The 12,984-nt window shown below is 52.8% G+C and overlaps 2 protein-coding genes and 1 non-coding gene across 5 annotated transcripts in view; 1 reads left to right on the forward strand and 2 right to left on the reverse strand.

Annotated features, from left to right (window-relative positions):
- LOC110255736 overlaps nucleotides 1-8,591 on the reverse strand; it is a 226,023-nt gene extending 217,432 nt beyond the window's left edge. The window contains exons 1-2 of the mRNA XM_021065090.1: nucleotides 8,545-8,591; nucleotides 7,447-7,889 (exon numbers count right to left, since the gene is read on the reverse strand). Coding sequence (XP_020920749.1) covers nucleotides 7,447-7,889; nucleotides 8,545-8,591 — 490 coding nt within the window. The remainder of the gene's footprint in view (nucleotides 1-7,446; nucleotides 7,890-8,544) is intronic.
- On the forward strand, nucleotides 7,237-7,309 carry TRNAT-UGU. Its single transcript has one exon. It is a non-coding gene; the product is annotated as a tRNA-Thr (tRNA).
- Nucleotides 9,708-12,984, reverse strand: part of HHIPL2 (HHIP like 2) — a 29,197-nt gene continuing 25,920 nt past the window's right edge. Inside the window, exons 8-11 of one of the 3 annotated variants that reach the window (XR_001299173.2) lie at nucleotides 12,885-12,966; nucleotides 12,250-12,350; nucleotides 11,541-11,623; nucleotides 10,320-10,337 (exon numbers count right to left, since the gene is read on the reverse strand). Coding sequence is in view for 1 of the 3 variants with exons in the window: in XM_005667921.3 (XP_005667978.1) it covers nucleotides 10,033-10,337; nucleotides 11,541-11,623; nucleotides 12,885-12,966 (470 nt within the window). In the remaining 2 variants the exon portion in view is untranslated. Of the gene's footprint in view, nucleotides 10,338-11,540; nucleotides 12,351-12,884; nucleotides 12,967-12,984 lie in introns of all 3 variants that reach the window. The other 2 variants (XR_002336124.1, XM_005667921.3) reach the window with 2 other exon arrangements.

Below are 12,984 nucleotides of genomic sequence, written 5' to 3' on the forward strand. Positions count from 1 at the left end.
ACTATCCCTTTACCGGCCTCACTGAGTGTTTGCCCCACCTGCCTTTAATATGATTAATTCTGATCCACGGTCTTTTAGACAGTGGGGGAATCTCTTTTTTTTTTTTTTTTTGGTCTTTTTGCCTTTTCTAGGGCTGCTCCCGCGGCATATGGAAGTGCCCAGGCTAGGGGTCCAATCAGAGCTATAGCTACCGGCCTACACCAGAGCCACAGCCACGCGGGATCCGAGCCTCATCTACAACCTACATCACAGCTCTCAGCAACGCTGGATTCTTAACCCACTGAGCAAGGCCAGGGATTGAACCAGCAACCTCATGGTTCCTAGTCAGATTCGTTAACCACTGAGCCACAACGGGAACTCTGGGAATCTCTTCTTTCTGAACATGACTCACTGACTCCTATTTCAGCCCAAAGGCGAGCGATAATGTCTCACTAGCAGGTGCCCAAGAGGAGTTCTGGCTGCAGAAATGGGACTTTAGGCCTAAGGAACCCCACCTCCCCTGCCTCCTGCCCCCTGCATGTCTGTGAGCAAAGCCCCTACAATAGGTGCAAACGAGTGACAACAGTAATACCCATCGAGGAAGCACTCTCGGGACGCGAGGCTCTGGGTAAAGTATTCATATGCACTGTTTCATCTCTTCTTCCCAAGTACCCGCAGGAGCAGGCACGACGGTTGTCAGTATCGTCATCATCACTGTTCTCACTTTACAAATGAGGAAACCCAGCTGTCTGCCCTCACTGGTCCTCAGCCTGATCCCCACGATTCCACCAACTACCTGAGTAACAGCGGTTTCCCGCTGGCCCACAGCTCCGCAAGGACAGGGTCACATCCCTTCAGTTCTCCACTGACTCCCAGACGGAAAGGAGAAGAGCCAGAATTCAGACGTGGGCAGGTGGGCCCTCCCTGCCTGTTAAGTCTGTAAAGAAGGCTGAGAGACAGGGGACTGGGAGGTGGACGGGCTGGGGGACAGGCAGGCCACGATGGACATGAAGAGAGTATGGACGGAGGAGAGATGGCCAGTGGGGTCAAGGCCCCAAGGTTTTCTCCAGGTGGAGGCCAGGGAGGGAAAGAGTCCAGCTCGCACTGCTCAACACATGACAGGCCAATAGTGAGATGGTCCCTGGGGCAAGGACTAGCGACTTTAGTTGGAAAGCCAGCAGACCAAGAAGAAGGTGGACTAGTGTCCCAAAGAACCATCTTCCTCAGCTTAGAATTCAGGCTCGTTTTATCGTAAAAGGGGAGGGGGTACAGTCCTGGTTCTGGCCAGACTCTGGAGGCACTGTGTTCATATTCCCCTTCCTGCAGCCATTCTCAGGTAGGTCTGGTCACAGAAGTATTTTAGCTTAGTGCTCAGTATCTGGGAGGCAGGGTTCCCAGAGATGGGCCATCGCGTATAATGTAAGTTTGTAAACTCATTCCTCTAGTGATTAACTTGCAAGAGAATACAAAGTTTCTTCCCAATTACAGAGCAAGGAAAGACATCTCTCTGGAGTGGAGGGAGGGTTTTTTAATGTCACTTTATTTTGTTCTGTTTTGTTTTCCTGTGCATTCCAGGAGAGGGACTCGAGCATGTTAAACGCTGATGGGAAGCATCCAGTGGAAAGTGAGAGGCTGAATGTTCAAGGGATAAAGGGCAGAGTGGGTATCCTGCTGTCTCTGGGGTGAGGTGTGGCCCCTCTGCCAAGTCGGAAGTGCAGCGAGCCAGACGTGTGGAACCTGACAAGGACATAAGGCTAAGCCTAGGCGGGCATCTTTTCGCCAGAATTACCCTCTGTCCTCACAAACATCCTGGGAGGTACAGATGCTATAGCCCCTCAGCACAAGTGAAAAGAAGGAATCTTCGGAAGTTAAGTAACTTCAGGGCAGCCAACAAAGGGCAGAGCTGGACTGGGCACTGGGTTCCTCTGACACGGAAGCCCACATTGGTCTATGGTGCAGCCTGGCACTCCCTGCAGTTCAGCAAAGGCCAGGTGTTGCCAGATTGGAACTGAGTCGACCAGACCCCAAAGTCTTGCCACTGCCCTGCTCTCGCCCCGCATTTTGAGGTGGAAATGATCAGCCCGCACCTCCCCCGGGGTGAACTAGTCTTTGTTGACCAGGCTCAGAGGAGCCACCACCAAATGACACCTTGTCTGAGCAGCGAATTGGCTCAGCAAGCCAGCTTCTCACAGCGGTGGGACTAGGGGTGCCTTTTCTCCATCCTCTTTAGTCTTCACCCCCACCCCTCCTAAACACCAGCAGCTCCAGTCCTACTGCTATAACTGACTGTGACCCTGACCCCATCCCTGCATGGCTCCAGATGCAGAATCGAAGCCCTCCCACAATCCCATCCAAATGTCCAGCAAACTGAATAAATTCCTATCTGGGATGAGTTCCTTTGTGGGGCAGCAGGTTAAGGCTCTGACCTTGTCAATGCAGGGGCTCTGGTGGTCACTGTGGCATGGGTTCGAGCCCTAGCCCCGGAATGTCCACATGCAGCAGAGGGAGCCAGGGGAAAAAAAATCCTGAGAAAAGGCTATTTGGTGTGAGATGGGATCAAAATCCAGGAGATGAATTTTGTTACAATGATTTTACGAAGTGGGTGCATATATGCGGTTGGGCCCTGTATGGCGCAAGCATGGGACCCGTCTGGCCTGTTAAACTTAAATGCAAACGGAAACCAGGCTTCAAAATTCCCTGCGCAGACAAGACCAGTTTAGTTATACCAGCAAAGCCATTTAGCCTCTCTTGCAAGACAAGCGAGGTTAATTTGACCTGGATCACTTCCTCCCTATGCTGCTAAAAATCAGAAGCAAAACTTAAATTGCTCCCCCAGATTGATACGAGGTAACCACAAAACCAATTCCCTTTCATTTAAGAAAATTCTCAGGTTGTACCACCCGCCGTGAACACTGCAGAGTCCCCGCCTCCGCACTACGTAAGCCGCTTTCCAACAGTATTCCTCGAGCCTCATTCCACGCGCCGGCGCGGGGGGGGGGGGTGCTCCCAGTTTGCAAACCGTCTTTTTTGGTGTGCGCACAGTGAGCTCTTACTGTTTACTACTTCAGCGAGTCGTTGCTTTTACAGCTGTCCTTTTCCGACCGCGCGACAGTCCTCAGATGCGCGGGCGCGGGGAGAAGAGTGGTGTGCTCTGCGGATGCCACCGCCCTTCTCGCCAAGGAGGGGGCAAAGGGAGGAGCGAGGGATCCTGAGCCCAGCGTCCCAGGTTCTGGCCCCCGAGCCCCTCCAGCGTCCTGAGTTCCCTCCGCCCGAGCGGGGGTGCGGGTCGGGTGGATCCAGACACCTGCGTCAGGCAGCCGGCTTCGCTGGTGTTCCCCCCTTCTGCGTAGCACTACAGGGAAACCTGGAGGGCAGGGACTTTATCTGTCCTGTTCCTTTGGGGCCTCCCGTCCCTAGACGCACGTACGCTCTGTGTTTCCCGAAGGCGGGGGGCTACAGTCCCTAACTGCTGTCCCTTCTGCCTGTGAATCTGGGTTGGGTTTGCAAAGCAACGGGGAAGCGCGCCCTCGGCTTCCCGCCCCCTCCCCTCCCTCGGCTCTGCCAGGTCGAGGGGGTCCTATTCCCACCCCTCATCCCCAGCTCAGGTGTGGGTGAGTGCAGGGAGGGACCAGACCCCAGGGCGCACCTTCCAACTTCCTTGGGCCACGTCCTGACTCCCGGGTCCCCAGTAATGAACCTTCCTCTCCTCTTGGACGGGATGTCGCCAGCCCCTCCCCCTCCCTGGGAGGAAGCCTCCGAGTCTCCCAAAGGAAGCGCGGCTAGAGGAGCATGAACCACCCCCGACCGTGACACCTCACACCCTCTGACCTCGAGTCCGACTTTGGAAGAGACAGAATAAGGACGGGTCCCGGGACAGAGGGCGCGGGACGGTGGCGCGGGGACAGGGCGCGGGGGGCGAGCCGCTGCCCGAGGCGGGGTGGGTCCTGCCTTCCCATCTCCCCGGATGCAGCCGACTCAGCCCGAGCCGCTCGAGGAAGGCGAGCACGAGGGCGGTGGACGCGCAAAGCCAACCGCCGCCTTACAGCAAAAAAAAAAAAAAAAAAAAAAAAACACATAGCCCATCCCAGGGTCCTGCTTTCTGTCTCCTCCTCTCCCTCCACCCACGCTGGACCTGGGATACCTGCGCCCCTCCCGTTGCCTCAAGCTGGAGTCTGTCCCTGAGAAGTTCTGCTCGGGGTGGACCCACACGCTGGAGGGAAATGTTCAGTCTACCGCGCTTGTATCTGGCACTTGACCACCTGCGACCACTGTCAAGTTCACGATTGTGTTGAATGCCCCAAACTGCTCTGAGACAGAGCCAAAATTATCCCCTCCATTTCACAGGCGATGAAATGGCTTGCGTTGGGGCTTGACGGCGGGGATCAGGAAAAAGAGGAAGGGACCTAAAATTAAATATAAAGCACAGACATAGAGAAGAGACTTGCGATTGCCAAGGGGGGATTGCCAAGGGGGATGTGCGGCGGACTGGGAGTTTGGGATTGGTAGATTATTATATTACTGTTATATTTAGAAGCCATAAGGAAGGAGGTCCTGGGTACAGCAGAGAGAACTCCAGCCAATCTCCTGTGGTAGAGGGTGATGGGAGACAGTGTGAGGAAAAGAAGGTGTATAGATGTGTGACTGGGCCACTTTGCTGTGCAGCAGAAACTGGCACAACACAGTAGGTCAACTATACTTTAATAAAAAATCAATTTTTAAAAAGCCCTCCCAGACTTGTTCCTCTAATGCCATGCACTTATGAGTTAACTAACCCTGAACTAACCCTTGTGAGTTAACTAATCCTTATGAGTTAACTAACCCTTGTGAGCACATGAACGTCTCCCCCACTCCTGATCTTGCCTTCCCCTCGTCTCCACGTCCTGAAGCTCGAAAGTTCGAGCTGAGAGGTGCAGGTGCACTTCCACCACACCCCACCTGCAGCGGCTGCAGGTCCCGTGCCCCAGCACTGGGGAGGGCGGGTGCAGCAAAAATCTATGAACCTCCACCTGCAGGCGCCACAGGGGATGCAGGGAATGAAGGGAGGCCTTGCTTCTGCCTTAACTGAGCACACATTCCGGGTTAAATCGTGCCCCCTCAAAATTCTTTTTTTTTTTTTTAAAGTCTTTTTAGGGCCGCACTGCGGCATATGGAGGTTCCCAGGCTAGGGGTTGAATGAGAGCTACAGCCGAAGCAATTCAGGATCCCAGACACATCTGTGACCTACACCACAACTCACCGCAACGCCAGATCCTTAACCCACTGAACGAGGCCAGGGATTGAACCTTCGTCCTCACGGAGGCTAGTCAGATATGTTTCTGGGGAGCCACAAAGGGAACTCCTCCCCCTCAAAATTCTTATGTAGCCGTCTTAACCCTCCAGTACCTCAGAATGTGGCTTTCTTTTTTTTTTTTCTTTTTTTTTTTTTTTTGTCTTAATTAGGGCCATCCCTGCAGCACATGGAAGTTTCCTTGAGCTTCAGCTGCCGGCCTGCACCAGGGCCACAGCAACGCCGGATCCAAGCCACATCTGTGACCCACACCACAGCTCACGGCAACGCCAGATCCTCCTTAACCCACTGAGCAAGGCCAGGGATCGGACCCACGTCCTCATGGATACTAGTCGGGGTCCTTACGGGTGAGCCACAACAGGAACCCCAGAATGTGGCCTTTTTGGAGACAGTGTCTTCACAGAGGTCATCAGGTTACAGTGAGATCACTTGGGTGAGTCTAATGCCGCCTAGCTGGTGTCCTCATAAAAAAGGGAAACTTGAACCCAGACAGGGACACATAACAAAGGGAAGCGAGGAGGAGAAGATGGCCATTTACAAGCCGAGGAGAGAGGCCTGGATGGAAACCGCCCCTCAGAACCCTCGGAAGGAAGCAAACCTATCCACACCTTGAATTTGGACCTATAGCCTCCAGAACCGTGAGACAAGACAATTCTATCGTTTAAGCCCCCCAGGCTGTGTGCACTCGGCCGGGGCGGCCCCAGAAAAGGAAAGCCTTTCTCAAAACCACCTCTGAGATGGAAAAGCATTTCTTGATGACATGAAACATCCAAGGGAGGCTCAGATGTTAAGGCAGAAGAAGCCTCGTAAAATGAGAAATGGAGGGGCCTGCTAGGTTTGCTTAGAGGGAGGCAAAGTCTGTGCACCAAAGAGGAAACCAAACGAGGCGCTCGGCTTGGTCCTGAGAACTGCGAGACGCCCTGGAGGGCTGGGCAGAGGAGCGAGGAAAGTGCGCAGCAGGGCGGTGCGTCTCAGAGCAAAGGGCCGGGCAGCAGGACCAGAGGGAAACAAGACAGGCTGAGGACGCCCAAGCGTGTTAGAAAACCCCCCACTGGACGAGCGAGGCCAGGGAGGCGGCAGGCAGTAAAGGCGAACGTGAGAAAGCGGCTCCCAAACGCTTCCCGGTTTCTCCCGGCGGATGCCCATCATTCAGCATTTACTGAGCACCCGCTCACGGGGCGTTAGACGTCATCCTAGGTGCTGGGCATACAGCAGGGAATGAAATAAAAAGGCCCCAAAGACCCAACTTCTAACCTGGAGAGAATAAACGTAATAATAAACACATTGTCCAGCAGGAAAGAAAGTTGAGTAGTTGGGGGCAAAGGGGCCGGATAAGGAGGGTGGTGCCGCGTTAAATGGGGGAGGGGGTGGTGAGAGAAGAGTCTTGATGAGAAAAGGAATCTGAAGGAGGTCAGGGAGAGAAGCCTCCAGACCTCTGGGAGCGCGTGCTTGTCATCCTCTCCTTCAGGCAGTGATGGATCGTTTACACAGGAGAGGGAACAGAGCGCTACCTACTCACTGTACCTCTACCATCGGGTAGGACGTGCGTACTCAAAAATGTGTGGAATCAATTAATTCATCCTCAGTCGATTACTTATTTCAGTTACGGGTACCAAAGATACTCCCCCATAACTTCCCTCTAAGTACAAAACTTGATACAATTTGTCATACAAACAACAGACTGGAGAACTTTTTAAGACGTAAAGGTACCATTCATGCACCATTAGAACAGTATTTCATTTTTGCACTTTCCCTTTCAGTAATTATCTGTATGCATAATGTATCGTCGGTATGAATTCGTGTTTGGTAATCATAAACATACAATTTTGAGATTCGGCTTTTTTTTCTGCTTATTACGTTGTCTTTACAATTGTCCGAGATAGTGGACGCCGAGGGTCAGTTAATTGAGACTGCCGGAAAGCAATGTTACTTCCAATGTCCTTGAATTACAGCGCGCCAGGTAGTGAGCAGGCTCCATAGCTCAGTGGTTAGAGCACTGGTCTTGTAAACCAGGGGTCGCGAGTTCGATCCTCGCTGGGGCCTCATCTGCATTTCCGCTTTTTTTAAAAAACCATCCCGCGTAAATACGCACCAGGGATTCCAAAATGAAACAGTGATTTCTAAAAAACGGTACTTCTGGCAGGACTTAGTCCTGAAATATAAATCACGAACATGCTTACCGTGCCTCAGAGCGACCCGGAAGAGAAAATCCTGGAACGCCGCGAAGCAGGAAAAAAAGAAAAATGGTCCACGGTGGCCGGCGCTACCCGAATCTGCGGCCAGAGCGCCGGAAGAGAGGGCGCAAGGCGCCGGGGGCTCGTTTTCAAAGCCCTGCAAACCCAGACCCCGCGCCGAGTTACGAAAGGCAGAGGGCGGCGACGCGGGGACCTCGACGGCGCGCGGCGCGCGGCGCGGGTGCGCGGGGCGGGCGGGACGTGGCTGCGCCTGCAGTGACGCCGCGCGGCCGCCTGGTGGCGCTGGAGCCCGGCTCTCGCTGGCCCGACCCGCGGCGAGGGCGCCTCCAGACCCTGTTGCCGGGCCCAGAGATTGGCCCGCGTGGCCTGGACGAGGACACGTGGCAGCTTGGCGTTCAGAGCCCAGCTTGGCGCCACCATCCTGCCCCCTACGAGAGAAAGAGGGAGCGATTCCCCGAAATAAACGGGCCCGGGCTGCGCGGGAAGCCAAGGTTTGCAGTTTTTACCCTGAATTCCCGAATGCTGGGTGACTATAGTCACCAGTGCCCTTTCTTTTCTGTTTCTTTTTTTAAGGGCCACGAGTGGCATATGGGAGTTCCCAGGTGAGGGGTCGAATCAGAGCTACAGCTGCTGACCCACGACACAGCAATGTAAGATCCGCGCTGCATCTGCTACCTACACCACAGCTGGTGGTAACCACGGATCCTTAACCTACCGAGAGAGGCCAGGGATCAAACCCGCATCCTCATGGCTACTAGTTGGGTTTGTTTCCGCTGAGCCACAACGGGAATTCCCCAGAGCATTTTCTGAATACAGAAATTGTCCGCACCCAGGATGTTTTGATAAAGGACTGTCTATAAACTAGCCCCCTGCCACATGAAACCATTGAGTGCCTGAAATGTGGCTATTCCAGATTGAGATTTGCTGAAATAAAATACACATTGGGTTTAGAAAATTCAGTACCAAAAAAAAAAAAAAAAGAATGTCAACTATCCCATTAGTAATTTTTAATCAATTACATATTGAAACAATAATACCATAATATACAGGATTAAATAAATTGTGTAATTGCATTAATTTTACCTTTTTTTGGCTACTAGAAAAATTTTAATTAAATGGGCGGCTCCCATTTGCAGCTCTCATATGGGGCAAGTTCAAGGATCCCGAGTCTCATGACCTTGAGTTCAAGTTAATGCTTAACAGTGCTTACAGCAGGTAAGCCTTTCATCTCTTTGGGTCTCCCAGAGCCTGTACTGTGCCTGGCAAGCTGTAAGCATGGCACTTGTTGAGACGAAATCAAGTATCTCCCCCAGCATAACCCAAACTCCACAAAAAACAAGAGAATGTATTTCTTAATCTGGGTTCTTTTGAGGATGATGTGACTGGGACAATTTCTTGGCTTGCAAGATTTTAGCTCTGGATCCTAAAACCCTGGCATTTTTGGTTTTGTTCCATTAAGTCAAATTGCCTATATTCTTCCGGGTACTCTGCAGAATCTGGAGAACTTGTTGAAGCTCTTAGCTCTGTCATTCCTCAAGTACCAGGTTAAAAGCCACCACCCTCCCTGGGGGCCCCCAGAGAGGCTGACAGGGGCGTTGGTTCAAGTCCAGCTGAACAATTCCCCGCTCCCTTGCTGCCGTGGTCCAGGGCAAGTGGCCTAACCTCGCCAGGCCTCACTTCCCTGATCTGCAGCAGAAGTGATGGGGCAACACGCAAGCAGCAAGGTTTTGAGGTTTTGGAGAGTGGATATAAACTTAGCACATAATAGGTATGCAACCTGTAGTCATGTTTGCTATGCTCTCTGCCCCGCAGAACAGTAGGCGCCAGAGGACCTGCCTTTATTCATACCCTCGCTTCAGTGAGGGCGAAGGAGACATCCATTTTAGAGGAGCTCTCCCCCAAAGGCATCACTACAAGCCCCCTCTTAGACCTGAGATGAGGCTTGGGAGTGACACATGGCTCTTAGGCAAACTGGGTGAAGCACGGCAGATTTTTTTTTTTTTTTTCTTTTCTGTCTTTTTCGGCCACCTGGGCATAGGGAGTTCCCGGGCCAGGGATCAAATCCCAGTCGCAGCTGCGACCTAGGCCCCGCTGGGGCAACTGGATCCTTTAACCTGCTGTGCCTGGCCAGGCTCAGAACCTGCGTGCTGGCCCGCAGAGACGCTGCCGAGCCCCTGCCCCACGCGGGAACTCCACGTCCCATTTCTTACCACCAGGCAAGCATCCAGGAGATCAAACACTCCGGGTCCATTTGAGCAAGTGTTGATTTATTGCCTTAGGTCACGGGCACTTACAAACAGGGACACACAGTGGACTTCCAAGCGGGTTTACAGACTGGCAAACAGGCAGCCAGGTAGCCTGGCAACATGGGCTTTGGTCTCGCTGCAGAAGCGGACATGGGGCATCCGGTCAGGTCAGAGGACAAGGTTCTTGAGGAGAAGACCACTGCGCAGCCCAAGGTCAAGCTCTCACCACTGGTCCTCGCCTGCACCCCAGCTTCCCAGGTGTCTAAGGTCATGTGCAGCAGCAGCAGCAGCAGCAGCAGCAGTTCCCCAGGGGCAAACTGGAAGCTCATCCCCTGACCCACCACCTTGACGGAAGCATCAGAGGGAGGCTCCTGCCAGCTCGCTGCCGCTGTGCCCCTCTGCCTGGGGGGGTCTTGGGGCTCTGCTTCCTCCTCCCCTGGGGGCCTGGGGACCACACTCGCTTCTTTGCCCCAGGCCGAGGAAACGGCTTCCTGCTGCTTGTGGGGGAAGCTGGCTTCTTGGAGGGGCCTTTCCGAGAGGAGGCCCGGTCTGGCCTGGAAGTTACAGTTGCGTTGGATGATTTTCTAGCAGCTTCTTCAGCTTGCTCCTTTAGCAAGTCCAAGACCGTCTCTGGGAAACAAATATTTATTTAGTAGAAATAGAAGCCCTGGAAAGCAGCTCTAAGGGAAGTGCCACCCAGGAAACCTGTGCTCGCTTGAGGGTTCTTGAATGTAAGTTCTTTTTTTTTTTTTTTTTTTTTGTCTTTTTGCTATTTCTTGGGCCGCTCCCGAGGCATATGGAGGTTCCCAGGCTAGGGGTCTAATTGGAGCTGCAGCCACTGGCCTACACCAGAGCCACAGCAACGCGGGATCCAAGCTGCATCTGCAACCTACACCACAGCTCACAGCAACGCCGGATCCTTAACCCACTGAGCAAGGGCAGGGACCGAACCCGCCACCTCATGGTTCCTAGTCGGATTCGTTAACCACTGCGCCACAACGGGAACTCCTTGAATGTAAGTTCTTTTGAAATTAACATTTTTAATGTCCTTCACTGGCCTTGATCTAAAAATACTTTTTTTTTTTTTTTTTTTTCTTTTTAAGGCATACAGAGGTTCCCAGGCTTGGAGTCAAATAGCAGCTGCAGCTGCAAGCCTACACACACCACAGCCAGAGCAACGCCAGATCCGGGCAGCATCTGTGACCTACAAGCAGCTCATGGCAATTCCAGATCCTTAACCCACTGATCAAGGCCAGGGATTGAAACCCGCATCCTCATGGGTACTAGTCAGGTTCCTTACTGCTGAGCCCCAATGGGAACTCCCAAAACAATTCCTTTGTGATGGGATTCCTCCAATGCTGCATGGCTCTAGAAGAGTTCCCTTGGAAACAGCATCCTTCCGCTGTGAGTCTTTCCTGACTCCGCACCTAGCCTGGAAGAGGGCCTCCGGCTGGGGGCCCAGTCAGAGGCCTGGACATCCTTCTAGCCAGAGCCTCCGTGCTGCATCTATTTCTTCATTTGCCTGTGCTCCATGCGCCCTCTCACTGGACTCAGAACTCCTGTAGGTCAGGCTCACTGCTGTGTCCCCAGGGATGGCCACAAAGGAAGGAAGGAACGAACGAGGGACCACAGGTCACAGCAAAAGCAGGTGCTGGCCCTCTCCGTCTGGTCGCAGAGGAGACATCTAGACAGAGCCATGGGTCCCAGTCCTCACCCAGAGGATAAGCCTTGGTGAGAAAAGACCTCCCGCCCCAGGATGGCAGCTGTCTGCAGAGGGCACTGTGCGGGCGCCTGGATGCCAAGCCCTGAGCCCAAAGACAAAGACAGACTCACTGGCTAGTGGCCTGAATGGGATCCGCTTACTCTTGATTTTCACCGGCACCGGCTTGTATGTGCACTTTCCCGGAGGTGCTCGCCTAAAAACAGATAGAAAACGTGAGGACCCAGGACTCTGAAGACGGGACCAGGAACTCAAGGTCAGCAGGAGGCGTGCGTTTGCAAGACTTGGGTTCAGCCCCCCTTTATCCATAGGGGTGGGATGGACGGAGGAGGAATCTGGGATGAGCTCTGACAGAGAGGAGAACAGACAGGGACACCCAGGGCCACTACCACCCAGGGTGGTGTAGGCGGCAGAGGACTGAGTTCAAATCCTGGGGACCGCGGGCAGGAAAACTTGGCTAGGTTTCAACTTTCACGTCTATAAAATAGCAAAAGTAATAGAGAGAGATGAGGATTCAATAAAAACTGTGTACTTGGCACATCGTACATGACTGATACACAACTTTTTATTTTATTTTTTCTAACAGCTGCACCCGCAGCATATGAAAGTGCCCGGGCCAGGGGTGGAACCGGAGCTGTAGGTGACACTGATCCTCATTTGAAAGAGGGAAACGGAGGTGTGCAAAGGTTAAGAGACAGATCCAAGGTCCCATGGCTTGTTAGTGGCAAAGCCACAGTTGAGACCCCGCATCCAGGGTCTGTGATTCTAAGGAAAGGGCAGGAGGAAAAAATGGAAGGGGAAATCATGCATAAATAAACCAACCGCTCCTTAAAATGTTGGGCGAGTGCATTTAGCGCAGACGGGCTAAGTAAGCAGAGCAGAACCTGGGCAGTAGCGTTCACCCACGGTCAGATGATCCCAGACTGACGTTTCCAGAAGCATGTTAAAAAAACAAACAAACAAAAAATTGGATTGGGAGTGTGGGATTAGTCGATGCAAACTTTTGCATTTAGAGTGGATAAGCAATGAGGTCCTGCTGTACGGCACAGGGAACTCTACCCAATCACTTTGGTGAACTGTGATGGAGGATAACTGAGAAGAAGAATGGGTATATTGGCATAACTGAGTCACCTTGCCTTACCGCAGAAATTCACAGAGCACTGTCAATCGACTATAATAAAAACTAAAAATAAACAAGGCAGGAGCCACAGACCTAGACGAGGCAACCCAGAAAGGCTCGAGAGCCTCATTTCCAACCACAAAGACCCCGTTTCCCAAATACTCTCTACTTCCTGCAGACGCGCCATCCTACACATTTCTTGGTCCATCTGCTTTCATCTGAAGTGAAGACCGGCTTCGGTGATGGTTTCTGGGACTCCTTGGGGGGTGAGGACTGTTGGCTGCCATGGAGCTAGGCACTAGGACACACCCCCTGAGAAGAAGGAACCCAGTCTCACCTGGATGGGTCGACGAATTTGTAAATGGATCCGCGCGCTGCGTAGGCACTTGGGTAAGAGGTGGCCAGGAAGTAGAGCTCCCCTAAGACAGAACAGGTGT

This window comes from Sus scrofa, chromosome 10 (assembly GCF_000003025.6).
Source record: "Sus scrofa isolate TJ Tabasco breed Duroc chromosome 10, Sscrofa11.1, whole genome shotgun sequence".
Classification (NCBI taxonomy): Eukaryota; Metazoa; Chordata; class Mammalia; order Artiodactyla; family Suidae; genus Sus; species Sus scrofa.